The following is a 21,020-nucleotide window of genomic DNA, read 5'->3' as shown; positions in this document are numbered from 1 at the left end:
AACAAATGTTAAAACTCCACCTGCCAGGTATCACATCTGCCACCTCTCAAGAGTCACTCCAAACAGCAAGTTGTAAGTTATTTGAAGCACTTGGTGTCCCTATGAAAGCTGTTCCACTTAGTACAAAACACCTGTGTAACATGCATTTGGGAGCAAACGGGACCCCATCTCACTCCCATGCCTCCCAGTGCCCATCCCTCTCTCTGCTCACACTTCTGTTACCGAAGTTGTCCCTCAGACCTCCTTCAGGCATCTCTGTGTGCTCCCAAACCAGCAGCTCTTCTATTTTTAATTCATTTTTTAAGATTTAACTTATCTTGCTACATTGGCATTATGGCTTGTGTGTTGGCTGCACTCATTTGATGGCCTATATAATTAATTTTGAGCGACTGGATTCAATTTTAATTGACATTGGCTTGATAATTAAATGTAGCCCAATCTTGGCAGCATGCTCAGTTCACTGATGTAAATAGACCCCACAGAGTTGTTTTCCCTTTCAAAAGACAGCTCAGACTAAAAGTTTTAACACTTCAAGGTAAGCTATGTGGTTCAGCTAATGACTTATTTACCTCAGTCTACATTTTTTGTCTCGTACTCCAAAGGAAATCTAATGGTATAAAGTATAAAAAGATTTAACAGTTTTCAAAGCACTTATCAAGAGATAAACTTTTCTACCCTGCAATAAAAAGTGGAATTAGTTTTCAAATGAAAAAAGACTTATTTGCTGCTTGTGGATCTGAACTTGCCCCTAGCACAGCAAGTCTCATTGTGGTACAGATATCTGCCCTAAGCACCCTCCTGCACACTCCCATAGCTACTACAGTCCTTCCTATACATCAGCTGTTTTAGACACACACCTTATAGCTGACTCCTTGCTTAAGTTATTACTACAGAAAAAAAAAATCCATAAATATATAACATTTTGCTGACTTATTTTACCTGTGGCACTCCATAGGAATTACTGTTTAGATCACTCCAGTGAACCCTGCAACTGTATGAGACTCCTGTTAGGGCTGCCGTATTCTTCAGTCTGAATTTTGTGGCTGCAGAGGCCACAAGGTGCTCTATCTTTTCTACCTATCATCAGTCAGATCCACATTTCAAGTAGCTTGCTAAAGTTCCAGAAAGAGAGGGAAAGTAGTGATGGAGATCAAACCCTAATAAATATATTACACACCAGCACATCATGTCAGAGCGTTTACAGAGTGTGATCAGCCATGCCTTGGAAACACAGCCACAAGGCAGAACAGTAACCTTGCCAGTAATGACACTGCACTACGAAAAGCATCTGTTCCTGCTGATTTCAATCAGATTTGTGCTTCCTCTGTATTTGATGTAGGACAAGTGTCCTGTCTTAGGGTGAGCTTTTATGGAGGCAAAGCATAACTGAAAGAGCTACCAAGATTAATCCAAGTAATTGGCATTGGGTTAAAACCTGAAATAACAACAAACAACAACAACAACAACAACAACAACAACAAACATACCATGAGTTTAACAGTATGCACAAGCCTATGCTTTTGCTGAATAGCTTGAGCTTGAAAAGTCAAGGAAAATGTGGATGAATTCAAGTTCAGCAGTGTCTGCAGTACTTAAAAGAGGGCTATAAGAAAGAAGGGTCAGATTCTTCAGCAGGGTCTGATGTGATGGGACAAGGGGGAAATAGTTTCAAACTAAAAGAGGTGAGATTTAGATTGGACGTAAGGAAGAAGTTTCTTGCAGTGACAGTGGTGAGGCACTGGCACAGGTTGCTCAGAGAGGTGGTGGATGCTCCATCCCTGGAGACATCCAAAGTCAGGCTGGTCAGAGCTCTGAGCAATCTGATCCAGCTGTTGGTGTCCCTGTTCACTGCAAGGGAATTGCACTAGATAACCTTTAAAGGTCCCTTCCAATTCAAACAATTCTGATTCTCTGATTCTGTAAACCAACAATATAACCATTGATTTTGCTGCCAATTTAAAGCTCTGAACCCCACTACAGTTTAACATTCTTAGTAGCAAGAACTCTGTCAGCCCTAGCTAGCAATTTCATAATCCAACTTTACAGTTTCCTATGTAACACATTATTTAACTCTATCAGACATTTTTGGGGCCAATTACTGAAAACAAAGCTTATTAACTGTGCTTAAGTTTGGAAAAAAACATGTTCAATTTATACAGGATTAATTATTATACACGTCAGTAACAACATGCTTGAAAGGTTAAAGTGCTTGGGTTGAGTCTGATAATCTGTCAGAAATTGGTTCCACAGCTGGAGACTGCTTATTAATAATCTGTGCATGGCTGCACTGTAGTCGTCACCCTCAAGACTGAAGAAAGAAGCAACTTCCAAAGTTGCCAGCCTACACAAATCTCAAACTGGTGAATGAACTCAGACTTCCAATGTGCCTTATGAGCAAGGTAACTATCACAGTTTCTATTTCACAGGCAGAAGGGAGGGACGAGGACATCACCACACCATCACCACAGAGAAGTTGTAGATGCTCCATCCCAGGAGTTCTTCAAGGCCAGGTTGGATGGGGCTCTGGACAGCCTGATCGAGTGGCTGGCAACCCTGCCTGTGGCTTTGGGGCTGGAACTAGATCATCTAGGAGATTCAACCCAACCCAACCCATTCTAAGACTTCATCCTAAGGCACTGCTGGTAATGCATTTGTGTTGGCCTGACCTGCTCTGGAGGCTGCCACAGCATTCATATGAAGACCATCCCTAGGCTTCCCTGGGCTTTCTTAGCCAGGCTCCAGTACAGTATTTTTTATTGTTGTTGTTTTAATTTTTATTAATTTGTGAAAATATTTTAAACTCTTCTGTCATTGGATTTTTTTGTTTCTTTCACTAATTGATAGCTGAACACAGATAGAAACATCTACTACAATTCTGGCTCTACTGAATTTGTCCATTCTCAAGCTGTTGACCCTGATCTTGTGCTGTTGGCAAGCTCCTCATAGATTTCGTAGGATTCAAGGTAAGAAAAAAATCTTCCACTACAAATCAGTTTCGAGGGAACAGGTGTTTGTTATTTATGTATTTACTTATTCACACAATTAAAAAAAAAAAAAAAGCAATTTTCATATATTTACCCCACAAGATTTCATAAGAAATGCAGGTGAAATGGTACGTAGCATGAACTATGAATGTCTACTGCAGAGGGAGCCAGTCCTGAGCAGTATGGGCATTCACATTTGGGCCTCTTCTCCCATGCAACAGTGATAGGACAAGATGCAATGTCCACAAGTTGCACCAGGAGAGGTTCAGGCTGGATATTAGGAAAAATTTCTTCTAAGAAAGAGATGTGATGCAGTGGCATAGGCTGCCCAGGGAGGTGGTGCAGTCACTGTCCCTGGAGGAGTTGCAGGAATGTGTAGATGTGGCACTGAGGGACGTGGTCAGTGGGCATGGGGGTGATGGTTCTACTAGATAATCTTTGAGGTTTTTTTCTCAACCTTAATGATTCTGTGATTCTCACAACCAGACACAGAGGACACAGCTGGGTCAAGCAATAGGGGCACACCTTTTGGGCAATAAAGCCAGGCTCTTCTATGTGTTCTATCACGCAATTTCATGCTTCAAGATATGTCTACAGCATTCAGTAGGACTTAAAAGGGGAGGGCTTTGCCCCACTGTCACTCTTTCCTACAGGGGCATTCACAGCAGGAGCTTCACTTCTGCAGGGCTTGGGAAACACTATCTCGGAGCAGCATTAGGGAACTATCCATGACATTTTCAGAGGAATTGATCAGTCAATATACGCCTATCCGTCAGCCGATCCGAGCATTGGCTTATCTTCCCACCGAGAAGGGGCCGAGGGCTGCGGCGGGCCCCGTACCTTCGGGAAGGGGACTCTCTGGAGCAGGAACCTGCGCTGCGGGGTAGGGCATCCCGCTCCCGCCGGAGCGAGGTGAGGCGGGGCAGGGCGGGGCGAGGCGAGGCGAACATCTTTTCCCTTCCTCCTGCCTCCGCTCTAAGGCCGGCGGCCGGGAGGGACGCTGCGACTGCTCGGAGCGGAGCGTGCCGTCCCCACGGCTGCCTCCACCTTCTTCTCCTTCCCCGCGGCGGGGCTGGGGGCGCGGCCGAGGCCGGGGCCTGCCCGCGGCGGGAGGAAATGGAGGCGGCGGCGGGGCTAGGCGACGGCGGCGGCAATCGGGGGTGAGCGGGGAGGCGTCGCCGCCGTCCGCAACCGGGCGGGGGGATGCGGCAGCCGGGGCCGCCTCGTCGGGCCGCCGCGTAAGGCGGGCCCGGGCCGGAGCGGCGCCCCGCCACGGGGGCCGGGGCTGCGGGAAGCGGCGCCGTAGGGCCGGTAAGTCGGCGGCGCTTCCGCCTCGCGCTTTCCGAGCCTGAAAGAGGGGGGGGGATGCTGCTGCTCGGCTGGAGGCCCGGCAGCCCGCAGCCGGGCGGCCGGAGCAGGCCGGGAGCCGCGATGGAAGGCGGGTCGCCGTGGCTGGAGCCGCCGCGGGGGGCGAGGCGGTGTCCCCCGCAGGAGGTTACTTTTCGCGAGTGGTCGCGGAGCGGGCGGCTGAGGCCCGGCCCCGGGTGCGGCGGCGGCAGGCCGGGCTGTCAGCGGCGGGGCAGAGCTGGCGGGTGCCCTGCACGGAGAGAGAAGCTTTGCTTATGGCTCTGGCAGGGAAGATTTTCTCCCACTTAACCAGGAAAGTTTGCTTCTGGTTAGCCAAGCTCTATCTCCTGCCTTCACCCAGTGTCTGGCTTTTGGGTTGTGGATAGGCTTTGCTTGATGCAGCCCATATCTGTCTATCCGCAGTAGTATCCCGTGTTCCTGGTGCAGGTTCACCCTGCTCTTATCCCTCCCCTGAGGCAATGAGCACCTCAGCATCTAGCCGGCTGGGGAAGCCCAGATGCTGGGATAACAGCTGCTGCCACGCTGCAAAGAGTGTTCAGGGCCTTGTGTGGCCTCAGTGTCTGTCTGGGAGGCTGGCTCTCAATGCTGAGCTGAACGCCTTGCAGTGCTTCCCAGCGTGGCTGCCATCTGCCAAGCCCCTTCACACCAAGCCTGCCTGTGGCCCAGGATGGTGATGTGGCTGTTGCTGGGATGCTGCATTAGTTCTCTGCCTTCCTGCTGACAGGTGAGCTACATGTGCTTGGTAAAAGCTGACGTGTGTCTCTCCTCTCTCAGTCTGTGAGAGTAGGAGACAAGCCCGTTAATGCTGTCAAGGTACTGAAAAGCCTTCAGAGAGAATCAGCTTTCAGAAATACCTGTTGTAACATGCTCTATGGCATTTAGCAGCACCACTCAATTTTAAGAATTTTAAGAAGTGAGCCTGTGAAAGATTTTGGCTTGCTTTTTTTTTTTTTTTTTTTTTTAATATAAGAAATTGTCTAGATCTGTTAACTTTATCTGAAGAGAAGGGAGGCTTTGATGAAAATGAATCGGATATCTCATCTCACTGCTGTTTGTTCTTTGTTGTGCACTTCAAGTTATGTCATTAGTCACGTGCTGATAGGCAAGCAGATTGATGGTTGGAGGCTCCTAGTGTGCTGCTGTCATTCACTGTACACTGTCCCACCAAGGAGCCCCTGCCCAGGCACCGTAAGCTGCCAAGCAGGGGCCTTTGCTTTGAGTTTTAATACTGCTTAAATCTTCAAGTCTCCTGCCATCATGTTCTCCATAGCCCTATTCATTCCCAGGGCATGTCTTTGGTTTCTGGGGATGGCTGCCAGCTCTCAGCATTGGTGGATCATGTCTGCCGGCTCTATGGCTACGAGGGCCTGGCTTGCTTCGATGATTGTCATTCATACTCGTACCTGAAAAACTCTTTAGAAGTAGATGGAAGACCACCTTCTGGAGAGTGGGAGGGAATGGATAAAGTAGCATAACAAGCGAATGAGACAAAACTTCCTGTTCAGGAGAAATTTTTAAGTAGATGTGATACTGAGGGACATGGCTTAGTGGGCATGGTGGTGATGGTTTGACGGTTGGACTAGATGAGATCTTTTCCGACCTTGATGCCGTGAGCTGTCATTCTGCACTCTGTTCTGTCATTCATATGAAGAACAGGAATTTTCCCCAAAGTCCTAGTGTTTTTTCCAGATAAGATGTTACTCACGGACAGATCAAGCCTTCCACTTATTGAGTCCTGTTCTTTGGTTCACGATTGTGTATATGTTCCCTGTTGTGCTTCTGTACATGCTTTGGGAAAACTGGCACCTGACTGCTCTGAGGGCTGTGTGCCAATCTGGATTCAGGGCAGATTGCCAGAGATGGAAGAACAGAGGAATGCATGGAGAGAGGGTTGGTGGGTTTTCTTTTTTCTTTTTTCCTATTTTTGGCTTATGTGCCCCCTAAAGAACACAGAATTGTAATAAGAGGGAAAAGGAGCAATTTGAAAAATCTCTTTGTGTTATGTTATGACAGGATGAACTGAGCCTTCAGCAATGTTCTTGGTTTTTCTACTTGTAAGGAAAGAATATTTTATGCAAGAAGTAAAATGCGCATTTAGAAGTTGAAGGAAACATTTAAAGGGGAGATTCAGGAGCTAGTATGTATGTACGTGTGTTTACTAGAAAATAAGTAGCAGAAGAGGAAAGAGAAATTGCAGTAAGATCGGAGATAGACCAGGAAGTGTGATTACTGTATGTGAAAATGATAAAAATATCTCTATTAGGAAAGAAAAAGCTAGAGAAAGGGGAGCAACATAAACACCTTTTTTTAGAAATGTTGATGGTCACCTCATTTAAGTGAGAATAATGATTTACTTCTGTATATCATTTTGAGTAGTTCTGCTTCTTAGGGTAGATGCAGTTTTGTTTAGGTGCTGGAAGTGAGTAATTGTGCCAGCCATTGTAACTACATTTTGATTGTGCCAGCCTTTGACAACACAATTCCATCAGGGAATATGGTTGTAGATCTGCTTTGTGCACAAATGGCTTAGCGCTTTCTTTTCAGCTTCAGTGTATTCAGAGGTAATAATGGTGATTGTTATGGATGTGACTATGATCCCCTCCCATTTTTGGCCTACCCATAGAGCAGAGGATCTGGCTGCAGGCCCTGTGGGTGCTGACTGCTGTTGTTTTCCAAGTCGGAATACATTGGAGCTGCTCCTCCCGTGACATTCAATACAACTTCATGGAACTACAGTACATAAATTACTGAAAGCAACAGGGATCCACATTCCTTGCCGAATGACGTGTATCCATCATCATTATGAAAACGGTTGGCCTAGCAGGGATACTCTGACTGTCAGAGGTCTGTTTCTTCTGGCTTTATGTAGAGCAGGTGTAATGGGTTAGATAGGAGGATCTGACCCAGACCGTTTTTCATGTCTTTGAAGAGCCAGCCTATCTAAAAGCAAATGTGGTGAGTTCTGGTGTCTTGAATAGAAGATAGCTGATGCTGTAGCATACTTCAAAAAAAGCACCTTTGGGAGCTGATGGTTTGGAGAAATTTGGCAATATTGTAATGGTACGGTGAGATTCCCCCATCTGTTTTCAGCTGCTTGCCTTGCCTGCACATGTATTTGGTGTACCTTGGAGACATTTCACTTCTGTCAGCTCCAGTGAGAACTCTTCTTAGAAGCATTTGCATTGCTGGAAGGCAGAAGCCAGTTGGAAAAGCAGTCAGCACCTGTAGCAGGAGTAAGGGTGTGGCAGATGGATGTGTTGGAAGAATGTCAGAAGCTTCAGTGGGTATGAAAAGGCAAAATACTGGTATGCAGCCAAAAAAATAATACAAAATTTGCTCAGAAGCAATAACTAGCATGATTTTATAATCTTAGCTGGGAATGAGGGCCTCTGCTCTCTGACAGTTCATTCAAGTGGCTGTGCAGAAATGTGATCACACGCCATGCAGGTGCTTTTTTGGTTTTGTTTTTTTGCATGTGTACAAATCTCCCAAGACTGTTGTGAGAATCTCATTGTATAAAATATTTGATTTAAATCCTATTTGCTGAGGAGTTCTGAAGTTGCATTATCAATGTTCTCAAAAGGAAGAGTTCACTTAATGCTGCGAGGAAACCCCTCCTGCTGGCTCTGTGACTAATACTTAACATCATGGAAATCAAAACTTTCCAGTTGATACTTTACTGGCAACAAAAGTGACAAAATAAAAAGAAAAATTACTGCCTTTAAATACAGCTTTGGGTTAAGCTTAGTATGTTGGCTCAGTAGCATCTGGCCTGCGGTTCATGTAGGCTGGAGAGGAGAGGAGTGTGTTGTGTCCTGAGCTGACACAGGACAGCTATGAATACTGTTAACGTTGATCTGCTGGCTGGCCACCCTGGGGAGTGGAGCTTTCCTCATTTTACCTTTTTGTGCTGTGATCAGCCACCTCAGAAATTTAAAGGAGGGGAAAAGAACTACCCTCAAAAAAAAAAAAAATGGGAGGTTTGCTGGTTTGGTCCTGGGCAGCCTAATCTGGGGGGCGGCAGCCCAACTCACAGCAAGGGTTTGGAACTGGATGGGCTTTTGAGGCTCCTTCCAACCCAAAGCAATCTATGAGCAGTCAGACCAAGGTGGGGTGAATGAGGAAAGAAGTATCTCGCTGATAGCAGTTGTTTCAGTTGAAAAAACAGAAGAGAAAAAAAAATAAATAAATAAATACTACCAGCAAATAGAAGGAGAGGAGTCTGCTGCTTTTCTTATGTTGTATTTATGATGTATTTTCTGGACGCATTTACCTGGGGTGTGTTCAGAGAAGGGCAACAGAGCTGTGAGGGGTCCTGGAGCACAAGTCTTATGGGGAGCAGCTGGGGGAACTGGGATTGTTCAGTCTGGAGAAGAGAAGGGGAGGCCTTATCTCTCTCTACAGTTGCCAAAGGGGAGGTTGTGGCGAGGTGGGGGTTGGCCTCTTCTCCTGTGTAAATAGTGATAGGATGAGAGGGAATGGCCTCAAGTTGTACCAGGGGAGGTTCAGGCTGGACATAAGAAGAAATTTCTTCTCTGAAAAAGTGATGAGGTGCTGGGATGGGCTACCCAGGAAGGTGGTGGAGTCACTGTCCCTGGAAGTGTTAAGGAAACATTTAGGTGTTGTACTGAGGGACATTGTTCAGTGGGAAATACTGGTGGTAGGTGGACAGTTGGGCTGGACTTGGAGGTCGTTTCCAACCTTGGTGATTCTGTGATACACATAACTAGAGTTTGGTTATGGAGAGCATTTTTCTAAACTGGAACAAAAAGTATTCACGTGCCTATTTTTCCCCTTTCAAACAGGAAGCAACAACTTTATATGGCTCATGTCTGACAACATGCACCACCAGTGGCTGCTTCTAGCTGCATGCTTTTGGGTGATATTCATGTTCATGGTTGCCAGCAAGTTTATCACACTGACTTTTAAAGATCCAGATGGTAAGTTCAAGTTTAATGTTTGCTGGGAAAGAGGAGATGGTATAGTCATTCACATAAATGCACTTCCTGTGCAAAACGCTTCTCAGCGCATTACCGCTCCTTTTCAGTAGGTCTGAGAACAGAACAAATAAAATAGAAATGTCAGTGCTGATACTCAATTCCTGCTTGTCTTGGTAGAAGTCTGCAAACTTTGTATCGGATCCTTTTTTCTTTTTCCTTAGTGGTCAGGAACAGAAGAAAACATGTTTTGCAATTTTGTCTTGTGAGGTCTGCTTTTTCAGATGTACCCAGCATGAGCATCTTCATCTCCTAAGAGGAGAATTTGTGTACAAAATAGTGTGTACAAAACTACCTGTTAAAAAATGACTAAAATAAAGCTCCCACAATACCAGTTTCTGTCCTCTTGTAACTGTGGCAGCATTGTGTATAGCTTGATTTCATGCAAAGCTTGTTTTCTTTCACAGCACACTTAGCCTAGCCACCTCTGCCCTGCTTCTTGCATTCAGCTTTATCCTCTGCTGTTCGACTGACAAACAGCTTATAGGCTTTTGCTTAGCATAAGTAGCCCAGATGGTGTTAGACTGATGGGGAATTTAAGCCATTTGATGACACCACACAGCATGGGAGAGTTTTCTAAAGAAAGTCTACCGAAGAGCTGGTGTTAGGAAAAAAAAAAAAATGTCCTACAGAGAGCTTATGACACAACCTACAGTTCTAAGACATCTGTACTTCTGCATCCGCCTAAAATATGCAAAAAATATGTAACTTCTGAAGCACTAGGAGCACTAGTGCTATTTGTATCATTGACTTGATAGCAGATAAATATGCTAGGTGTACCTTTTAAGTCTTACAGGTGAAAACTATAGACTAACTTTGTAGATTTCCTCAGTTTTAGCTTTTTTTGAGCCTTGGTATATCTGCAAATGTGCCAGCCTTATGTAAGGTTGTTAAATGTTCCAGTATTTCATGTTATGCCAACTCTTGTTTCTGAGCTTAAGTATTATATGAGTGGTTATTTCCACCAGAAGTTGTCAGAGGAACTAAAATGTACTTAAAATAATAAATAACCAGAGCACACCCTCTGCATTTATTTGCTTTTCATTATCTTGCCTTACCATTTTTTGTCTTTTTTTCTTCTGTGCTGAATCCTCTTTCCTATTTGGATAGCTCTCTGAGCAGGAGCTCCATAATTTTTTAAGCTTCAGTCTTACAAAGCCACGAGTATGTATGTGTTGGAGTTTGCAGTGTTTGTATTGGGACTGATGAAGGGAAGTAATGTGAATATATAATGTGAAAGCCCAAGTAAGCATGGTGGCTAATTCTGGAGGAACTCTTATTAAATTAAAAAAATAATAATTAAAAAAGCAAACAAAAAAAAACTAACAGATGTGCCAGAGGAATTTCAGGTTAGATATTAGGAAAACTTTCTTCTCAGAAAGAGTGGTAATGTGTTGGAATAGGCTGCCCAGGGAGGTGGTGCAGCCACTGACCCTGGAGCCGTTCAGGAGACACGTAGATGTGGCACTTAGGGATGTTGCATTCCTTTCAGTTTTAGGTTGCTTTTCCATCTGTTCCTTTTGTTTAAATCCAGCATAGGCACAGTGGAGTACTACCTTGCAAAGGGGGCATAAACAGTTGATGTCTTCTTGAGCATTAAACCATAAACAATTGTGGTTGCGGATGAAGAAAGACTATTCATAAAAGAATGAACTATATATAGGGGAAAATAATTCAATATGGATAGAAAGAAGTTTTGAGGGAGAGATCCTGTTCTTTTCCCATTGTGGTTAGGGAAAACTTCAATTTTTTTTTTTTTTCTTTCTGCATCATGTAAAGCTGCAGACTTGTGTTATTTTTCTGGTTCCGTGTAGCATGCAAATTGCAAAAAGATGCAGGAGGTTTTTCCCTTACATACTTTAATTTTGTTTGGGGTTATTAGCTGCTCTAAAATAATTAAAAAGAATGAATGTATTCACTGAATTTGTTTTTCTCCTTGTGGAAGTCTCTAAGGAAAAGCCATCGTTCCAGTAATAAATAATAAAGGGATCTTGCATTCTTTAGTGCTGATTAGATCTGTTGCTTAGAGAGCAGCAAGAAAATAAAGGTGCTCCTTAATAATGCTTTCTTTTTATTTTTTTTGCTAACGTCTAAGAGTTTACAGTAGGTGAAACTTACCTACTAATATGGATGTGGGAAGGGCAAAAGCCTGCTAAATTACAGTTTTCAGGAAGTTTATTGAAAAATAAAAGTATTGTACTGTTGTATGCATCCAGTTGTTCTTCTACTAAAGAAAATTCAAGTATCATATATTATTAGATCTTAAAACCTGTGCAAACATTATTATTTTTCCTGACATTTGGATTTTCAATTTCTCTGTTTCTTTGTATGCAGTTTGTTTTTAAAAGCCCCCTCAAGAAAGATAATGGTCGTGTTTCTTTGAGAAAACTAAATTAAAATTACATCCAAAATTCCCATAGAGTATGTTCTTTAAAATATTCATAGCCTCTCATGTCTTCTCTAGTACTTTCCCATCTGGAAACAAATCCTAATGTTTTGCCTGCTTATTGCAGAAAATGTTTTTCCATTGTGTTAGCTGTAAAGCAGAAATTGTTGCTTTCCCCCATCCTCCATAATGCTCTTATCTTTTTTCCTTCTTCAGGCTATGGTGCCAAACAAGAGCCATTAATACTGACAGCTGTGACAAAAGTGGAGGAGGCACGTGTGCCAGAGGAAAAACATTGGACTAAGGAATTCCAGGTGCGTACCATTGAGATAAGAGCTTAAATGTATTAAAGAGTGGGAGAAAAGAGAGATTATGTAAGGCTTTCCTATGGTTAAAGGAACTGCTAGACAGGAATCATTATTCAGACTTTCATTTTCATAGAGCCAACAGAATTCCTTTTAGCTTCCCAAAGCTACTTTGTTACAATAACCTTCTATCTGTCCAAGTTAATGCATTTCCACTTCTAGGAGAATATAGTTGCACTACCACTTTTATCAAATCAGGTCAATCAGTTTTTGCTAGCCTTTCTTATGTAATGGCCCATCTTGGGTTACTTGTTGTAGTGTTTTAGGTGTTACAATCATCAGGTTCATGGTTCTTGACAAGCCTGAGTCTTGTCATTCCTCTTAGTTCTTTGCCTGGTCTTTCTGATTCTTTCTGATTCTTTTTGTCAGATTCCATTTTTTTTTTTTCATCTTCTGTGCTCTTTGTGCTTTACATTGCAGAATTTGTCCAAAGTGAAACACAAGCACAATAGTATTCAATAGAAGTTGTTCCAAGTGCACAATTCCGTACTTTCAGAAATAAAGCAGAACAGATGCAGTTCTTAGCAAATTCCTTGCTAATTCTCAAGGAAACTGAAAATTCCACATGCAAATGTGAACTTCAGACCATTTGCATGGAGAGCTAGGGCCAATTTTTTGCCATTGGTAAATCAGTCACCTAACATTTAGAGTATTTCTTTAAAGCAGCATGGAATGTGGATATCTATATAAGCATGGCACTTTGTTTTCCTTATGTTTAAAAAAAAAAAAAAAAGGAAATTTAATTTATCTTCACTGTACTTGGAAGAAAGGCTTTGTTCAGTGGAAGTCTGACAGTTCCATGTAGCAAGTCTTAATATCTTCCTTTACTTGTATGGAAGAGGATAATAAGGTTTCTTGATCCAAAACTGTTCCCTCTTGACTTGATGACAGCATGAACCACAGAACAATAATATTAATCCTGGTTGCATGCAACAGGAATTGTTTTGATAAGCAATCTGTGAGGCCATCCAAATTGCATCTTGAGCAGGGAATGAATAATTGGGACAAAATGTAAAACCATCCCTTTCTCATATGTTGCTTGGGCACTATCTAAAGTACCATCTGAATAAAGATACAGAAGACAATGCTTGGTGGCATTGGACCTGGTCAAATTCAGCTTCTTATATTTACTTGAGTAAAAATGAAGTCCCTCCAGAGTGAAAGCTTGAGAGTTAGCTATGAAAATAAGAACAATGTACTTCACTTTGCAGTATGGCTTTCTAACATTGTGCTTATTGCAAAAGGTAACAGCATTAAAATAAAGAAGTTATGAAGCTAAAGAAAAGTTTGACACCATAATGTGCTGTGCTGTGCCAAAACTATAAGTGAATTTTTCTTTGCTATTAACAAAGCATTGGCAGTGTAAAATCTGTTTTTCTGTGGACATTGTTATCTCTTTCCTTCCCAGATCCAGGTGTGTAAATCACATTTAGTGGAAGGAGGAGGATTTTTCAACAGAAAATTAAAATTTCTCATCATCTGTGTATCGAGCAATCTTATTCTTTCTCTCTCCCTATTAACCACGAGACAGAGGGATGTGGTTGTAGTCATGGCTCTCTCCTCAGCCTCAGAAAAGTTAAACAGGTCATCAATTGTTGGATAAGAGGAATGCCATGTACCAATACATACAGCAGCAGTGCAGGAAGGAAACTGTTACTTCTTCAATTAATGTTTAGCAGTGTTATCATGAGCGTAGGGATCATTATCATGCACAGTTTGGGGACTTTTACAGTTTAGAATTTGATCTGAAAACTAAACATTTGCACTTTATTTTTTTCTTTCTCCCTTCTATTTTATAAAGCCAACTGGAAAAGCTTTTACTGGAAATCTGCTACGCCATCCCTTGGTTCATATGGAAAGACTTGAGCTTCTCCGGAATGTCTGCAGAGACACTGCATTGAGAAATCTCTCTCACACTGCAGTTTCCAAATTCGTCTTGGACCGAATATTTGTGTGTGACAAGCACAAGATCCTGTTTTGTCAGACGCCAAAAGTGGGCAACACTCAGTGGAAAAAAGTCTTGATCGTTTTAAATGGTATCTACTCAGTTGTGGGTGTGTGGGTTTCTTTGAGGGGGAGGAAAGAGCAGAATTGATCCAACTGGGACAGGACTAAAATGGATTCTTTCTGCCTTTCAGTACACTGATACTTAATTTCAGCTACTCATTCGTCACAGTTGCTTCTAATCCTTTCAGAAGATCTATTTTTAAAGAAAATAAACCTGTTCTTTCTGTGAAAATAAGTACTGTTATTGTTTGACTCAAAAATTCTTTGAGTCATAATAGTGCACATATGCATGTGGTAGGTAGGTTTGTTATCTTTGAAGGGGTGGCACTGATTTAAAGGGTTTGAAACAAGTAAATTACAAGGTACCACAATTCCCTAAGAAATGATCGTACAAAATCTTGAACTCACCAACTTATGACTTCACTCTTTAAGGCACGAGGAAAGCTTATTAAAATTCAGCAGCTGCTGTAGATCTGTGGTGGTGAAATCGTGTGTATGTGTAACCACTGAGCCATCATATGAGTTAAGAAGATTCTGAGGCACTTAAAGGTAGAGTTTCATCAACAAAGGTGTGCTGTAAAAGACTAAAAGAAGGAGCAAAAGGACTGATGTTTAACAATCTATGAGGCAAGCTCTGTCTACTTGTACCTAGCACACTCTTTCAGTAGCACGGCATGCCAATACAAATAACTGATTTCCTCAGGGTTTCCCACAGCACCTCTGGGTGCACACGTGCTTAGTTTGATCATACTTAATATAAGACACCTTTGTTTAACTTAAGACATCATCTTGTACCAGGGCTGTGTCTTTTCTATTTATAGTTAGGTCACTTGGAGCCCTTCGGTGGTTTTACAGGCAACATAGCTCATCAGGGTGATATCTGAATACTATAAACCTATCTTTCTTGTTATGAGAACCCTGAGAACAACCAGCTCTACACTTCTGTTTATGTTTTCTCGACCTTGCATGAAACAGTTCACATACCAATAAGCAAACAGTCACAAGTTGACAAAGGAACTGTGTCCCTCAGCAAACTTTGTACTAAGGAGTATGTTTCCAAAGACTTGCATATTAGTTTCACTCTTGATCTATGGATCACAGCTTAAAATCCAGAAAAGACACACATGCACAGAGGTACACACTTGTTTCTTAAATGCCTATGTAAACTGCATTTGAAAAAAATAGTGAGTATGAAACTACATGAGTGCATTAGAACTACCTTCCTTTGCCTGATTTTAACAGATAACATGCAAAGAATTGCTCAGGACTGGCAGGGGTTTTTGTCTGTGTTCAGTGGAGGATAACTGATGTCTTACTAGCAGAGAACCTTTCTCTTTGAGATTCCAAGTTCTGGCATGCTGGATAATGATAGAGAATTATGTCTGGATAAATACTGGTCTGTTCTGCCTTGTGCTGCCAATACGCAAGTATGTGCTGATGAAGACCATCTCTTTCACTGTTCTAACTTTTGTCTCTTTGGGTAATTTCTACAAATGGAACTGATATTTAGAGAGGAATACTCTGCTTCTAAAAGTGGTATGTGGAGGTTCAGGATGGAGAAACACAGCTGTGGCACTGTTGGGAAACTAATTCTGATACTGCTTGTATTCATCCAGAGCTGAGGTGCAATGAAAGCATTCAGTTTCTTAGGTTATCTACTCTGATATCTACTGTGCATGTGGAATTCCCCTAGAGTACCGAAAAGTGTAATTAGAAAACTAAAATTAATAAAGTATTTCCCCCCACACACAAAATGATAAAACTGAGAATCTGAGTTGTGTGGATTATTCACCACAATTCTGACTGCTCCTAAGGTTTATGTTGAAATGTTAATTATCTACATTACTTCTGTGGTAGGAATATTGGAACAGAGAACGCCATAGAGGCTTTCACCTAAAGAGCTTGCTTTGCATCAGCCTGTTCTCAGTGTGTGTTGGCTTTCTGAAATGATGCTTTGTGTGAAGGCTTACTCCTGAAGTCCAAGGGGCCACATGTTTTTCAAGGTCATAACAACTTCCAGGATTGGATTCTTAAAAAGAATGCATGAGAACTTAGTGACAATTTTTCTTGTCAGTTTACGTCCTTGGAAAAAAAAAAAAAGAAAAGAGTATCTGAAGCTTTTTGTTGTTAATTTTAGTACTTTTCAATCTGTGCGATATTCTATGATTGGAATTTTTGTTTGAGCATAGTGTAGTCATTAAAGGAATTTTATGGATCCTGACAGCAAGATGCTTTTGTGTTGACACAGTTCCAAAAGCAGCCCACAGCATTTATTTTTTGCTGGTGGTGGAAACTCAGAAAAAATGCCGATTCCTTCTCTGGAGTTAATCCTCAAAGTCTTCCCCTATTTGTATGTGTGGGCAGAGGAAAAGACAGTGGGGACACTGAAGTGGGAAGTTACAAGTTTAAGCATAATTGCTGATGAAATTCTTCTAATGTGCATTTCTGAGGGCTTTTAAGCCCCATGGCCTTGGATTTTAGTGTCAGGTAGCGTTGAGAACTGAGCTTGTTTAGCTTGGAGAAGAGAAGACTCCAGGGAGACCTCATTGTGGCCTTCCAGTACTTCAAGGGAGCATATTAACAGAAAGGGGAAAGACTGTTTACGTGGGTGGATAATGATAGGACAAGGGGGAATGGCCTTAAAGTGAGACAGGAGAGGTTTAGGTTAGACATTAGGAGGAAGTTTTTCACACAGAGGGTGGTGACACCCTGAAACAGGTTGCCCAAGGAGGTTGTGGATGCCCCATCCCTGGAGGCATTCAAGGCCAGGCTGGATGTGGCTCTGGGCAGCCTGGTCTGGTGGTTGGTGATCCTGCACACAGCAAGGGGTGGAAACTAGATGATCATTGTGGTCCTTTTCAACCCAGGCCATTCTATGAGAATTTTGACCGATTTCAGCTTTACAGTCAGAATCTTTTGTCGTTTGACAGCATCAAACATTGTAACCATAAACACTGAAAACAGGGGAAACAGGAAGATAAACCAAAAAGCTGTCAGCCAAAAGCATGTTTGGTTTTGCTTTTTTTTTTTTTTTCCCCCTTCTTGAAAAATTCTCTTGCTCTCTTTCAATTTTTGTAGGAGCATATTCTTCCATAGACGAGATCCCCGAAAGCATTGTACATGATCATGAGAAAAATGGCCTTCCACGTCTGTCCTCCTTCAGTGACTCTGAAATTAAAAAGCGGTAAGAGATGGATGGCTTCCTGGGGACGTGGCAGAGGCTTGGAGTCAGAAGTGGGGTGAGCAGACAGGAGAGCAGACATTCAGTTGAAACACTTCATGCTGAAGCAATGATTTCTCTAGCCACTTGACATTGAAAATTGCAACCCTCTGTTGCATTTAGCTGCACTGAGTTACTTTTTCTGTGTGATTGTGCATTTTATTTTTATTTTGAGCTTACCCTCGTAACATTAAAAATATCTTGAATTCAGAGCTTTCAGCATCATAGAGGATTTAATCTCCTGCTTATTTGGATTGTGATAAACTAAGCTTCTCCAACTCTAATAGAATGTGAAGGATGAGGAAGCTCTCCTTACATTTTGTAATGTATACAAAAACTTACAATGAAAAATACAAACATTGTATTTCAAGTCCTACTGATGATAGTATTGATAGATTATGCAAGTAGCATAAGATTTATATTGCTCTCTGTGGTCAGAGTTTCCATACAGTTTGTAAGACTTTGCTAGGTGCTGCTTATATTTTCATAATTATTCAATCTTTTTTTTTTTTTCCTTCTTCTGTTTAGACTGAATTTATACTTCAAGTTTTTTATTGTTAGAGATCCATTTGAAAGACTTATTTCTGCATTTAAAGACAAGTTTGTGCACAATCCTCGCTTCGAGCCTTGGTACCGACACGAAATTGCTCCCAGCATCATTCGTAAGTACAGAAGGAATCGCATGGAGACCAAAGGGCTGCAGTTTGAGGATTTTGTGCGCTATCTGGGTGACCCCAATCACCGATGGCTGGATGTCCAGTTTGGTGATCACATTATTCACTGGGTAACCTATGTGGAACTCTGTGCCCCCTGCGAAATCACATACAGTGTGATTGGACACCATGAAACCCTGGAGGATGATGCTCCCTATATTTTGAAAGCAGCCGGCATAGACCGTCTGGTATCATACCCCACGATTCCACCAGGCATAACAGTGTACAACAAAACAAAAGTAGAGAGGTATTTTTCAGGAATCAGCAAGAGAGACATAAGACGCCTCTACGCTCGGTTTGAAGGTGATTTTAAACTCTTTGGGTATCGGGAGCCAGATTTCTTGCTTAAGTGATGCTTGGGATAAGCTCTGGAGAAGTGTCTTAATTGAAACCTGCGTGAATACCAGCTGCAACACTGACAGAGATGAGAATGACTTTTTGTTTTCTAGCTTTTTGATGTTGCTCCGTTCTTCCATGAAACGTGTCATATGAAGAGTTAGGGGCTTATAGTTGTTGCTTACTGACCGTATGTTCAATATGTGACACTGCAATCTGTTAGGAATGAAGTCAGTTATCTAAAACACAGGATTCCACTTCTCTTCCTTCCTTGCAGGGAAAAGAAAAAAAAAAAAGGAAAAACAAATGGGTGATAGTCTTCCTCCTCTTTCTCCCAGGCAGAATGCAATTTAAAAATGTTGTGAAGTATTTATAAAGATGGCAATTTCACTGCAGGTTAACGCTGACATGTTTGTGAGCTCGATGATTCATGCTCATGAGAAGGGCACGCAATCTCCCATGAGCTTTGAAAATTAGAGGCCAGTACAGGACTAAAGACTGATTGAATGCTTTACAAGTAAAATCATCTAGTTTCTGTCATGTGGCTGCTATAATAATAGAAATGCTGATCTAATCCCATTTTTGTTTGTCACAAAATGAACCTAATTAGACAGAAACTTTAGAACTGTTCAAAAAGGGGCTGGTTCTAAAGCCCAGTTATCTTTGTACTTTTGTCAAGTGTTTACTGTACTTACTACTGGTCTACTGAGCGTCATCATTCTACCTTTGATTTTCAAGGTATTATTTAACTCCTGGCTATATAAGTTATCTGAGAACACCAGAATCAAATGGAGCATAGAAGAAATATGAAACCGTTAGGGGAACTTTAAGGAAAATTAATTTAAAATAAAGAATTAGTTGTATTTGTGAGAGCACATACAGAAATCAAAGGTGCCACACATTTTTGTTATGTCTTCTAACAGTCAAGATTAATAAAGAAGCCACAAAAGCAGGTTGACTTATGGAGGAGCTGCTAAAGTTACTTGGGTTAATGGTCTTCCTTTTTCTTATATCCTGCCTTACTCAGTGTTCAGTACCTTGCGGAACAGAACGTTTGTTTCCCTCTGAAAGTCTATTCCCCTACTGCTGAAGTAGGCAGTATTTGGATCCTTCTGTTTTTATTCACTGCTACGGTGCCCTGAGTTTAAAAAGTCCAACATTTGTGTTACCAACAGGTGAGGTGGCAGCTTGCCAGGAATTTCGCTTACATTTCTGTATATGTTTTGTGTGTCAAAAAAAAACCAGAAAACAGAACTGAATGAATGCAGCCATAATAATTGCCTGTGCTTGCATTCTGCCCGATAAGGAGTTGTCCCATGTTTGAGCTCACCAGCAATAAGCATCAGCTGCCGCCTCATCCTGCAGTTCATGGGAGAGAGACCACAAACCCGGACTGCAGCCATCGGCCTGTCCAAAGTGAGCATGCAACCTGTGCTCTAAAATCCTGATCCTAAAGGGTTACTTTTCAGATCAGTGTAACGTTGCTGGCTGGAAATGCTGCTGGCTGTCAGTGCTATGGAATCTGCTTTTCAGTGCAGCCCCAGCATGTTTTCCATAGCTTCTCTATCAGCGCAAGGAAGCATCTTGGACTGAAAAGGATGAAAGGTGAAAAAGGAAAGCTGTGCCAAGCTGACATGGGCTGCCATCTGCAGAAAGGAAGCCCTGTTGTAGCTGGATGTGGTTTCAGAAAGATCCCAACAGTCTCACTGAAATGAGAGAGGATCACTGAGCAGCATGAGAAGAGAATAGTCCCAGGTGGCAAATCTCCAAAGGTGGGATTATTATTATTATTTTGAGAAAAAGCAATGGTTACAGTGCCCTAACTTGGTAGTTCTTAACAAACGATAAAAAGATGTTAACAGCTCCAGGTTTCTCTGTTTTTCTTTATATGGGAGCTTAGCAAAATGTATTGTTAAACACATTTTGGAGCTAATGAGCTGATCGATTACCTCTCTGCCGATCTAAAATGTAACAGTGTGAATGATGTATAGTGAATTCAGGCCTTAAAAGTTTAATTCTAATAAAGATGAAAGTAGAATTGTTTTCCACTGGAAGCATAAGTTACTGATACAAATGTATCTGGTTTTATTGTCTCGGGTAAATTACTTCATGTATCAGTTGTTTAAAAACGGCCAGGTGGGAAGTGCTGCATGAACCTCCAGTAACAGCATTTTTTTTTTTTTCTAAAGGCTTTCTGAGTTGAGTTCTCTGGGCTCCTGAGACTAAAGGAATTAGCTCCAGTGCAAGCAGAGTGGGCAGAGTATGCTGTGTTGGGAAGGAGGCTCTTGCTTTGCTAGTTATAATGAATTAAATGGCTGTGTTTTATTTTAACTTATTGGGACACTGTGCAAGGCTTTTACAAATTCAGTGGTGTGTATAAATGCCATTAGGCCGTTAGGACATCATTTGCCTAGCAAATACAGATAATATTTGTGGCATATTTGGGGAACTCCTGGACTTAATTCTTGTTTTGTGCCTCTCTCTGTCTCTGGGGATGGTTTTTTTGTTTGTTTGTTTGTTTGTTTGGTGGTAGTTTGTTTTGGTTTTGTTTTTCTCAGCAGCTTTTGAATCCTTTGGCCAACTGGAACATTAACTGGAACAATGGAGAGTTGAACTTTTATAGAATCACTGAATCGTTAAGATC

General features: G+C 41.9%; 1 protein-coding gene across 3 annotated transcripts; it reads left to right on the top strand.

The window, feature by feature from the left end:
* Positions 1-3,903: 3,903 nt before the first annotated feature.
* On the top strand, positions 3,904-20,424 carry CHST10 (carbohydrate sulfotransferase 10). Of its 3 annotated transcripts, none has more exons than XM_085214046.1 (6): positions 3,904-4,295; positions 9,158-9,292; positions 11,952-12,049; positions 13,902-14,136; positions 17,186-17,291; positions 17,856-20,424. In XM_085214046.1, the coding sequence occupies exons 2-6, from the start codon at positions 9,181-9,183 to the stop codon at positions 18,391-18,393; spliced, it is 1,089 nt and encodes a 362-aa protein (XP_085070172.1). In that variant the 5' UTR covers positions 3,904-4,295; positions 9,158-9,180; the 3' UTR covers positions 18,394-20,424. The 3 variants fall into 3 exon arrangements, with proteins under 3 accessions (XP_085070172.1, XP_085070157.1, XP_085070165.1); XM_085214031.1 differs by having other exon boundaries at positions 4,017-4,144; XM_085214039.1 differs by lacking the exon at positions 3,904-4,295 and adding an exon at positions 4,918-5,076.
* The last annotated feature ends 596 nt before the right edge of the window (positions 20,425-21,020 follow it).

The sequence above is a fragment of the Meleagris gallopavo genome, chromosome 1 (assembly GCF_905368555.1).
Source record: "Meleagris gallopavo chromosome 1, MGAL_WU_HG_1.1, whole genome shotgun sequence".
NCBI lineage: Eukaryota > Metazoa > Chordata > Aves > Galliformes > Phasianidae > Meleagris > Meleagris gallopavo.
The sequence above is the reverse complement of the archived record's forward strand: the minus strand, read 5'-3'. Positions and strand labels throughout refer to the sequence as shown.

What these genes read in the sequence shown, in the direction of transcription:
- CHST10 (XM_085214046.1), top strand. Translation starts at nt 9,181, where the DNA reads ATGTCTGACAACATGCACCACCAGTGGCTGCTTCTAGCTGCATGCTTT. An exon ending in ATTGGACTAAGGAATTCCAG is followed by an intron (nt 12,050 to 13,901) that starts GTGCGTACCATT and finishes TATTTTATAAAG; the next exon opens with CCAACTGGAAAAGCTTTTAC. An exon ending in AGTCTTGATCGTTTTAAATG is followed by an intron (nt 14,137 to 17,185) that starts GTATCTACTCAG and finishes CAATTTTTGTAG; the next exon opens with GAGCATATTCTTCCATAGAC.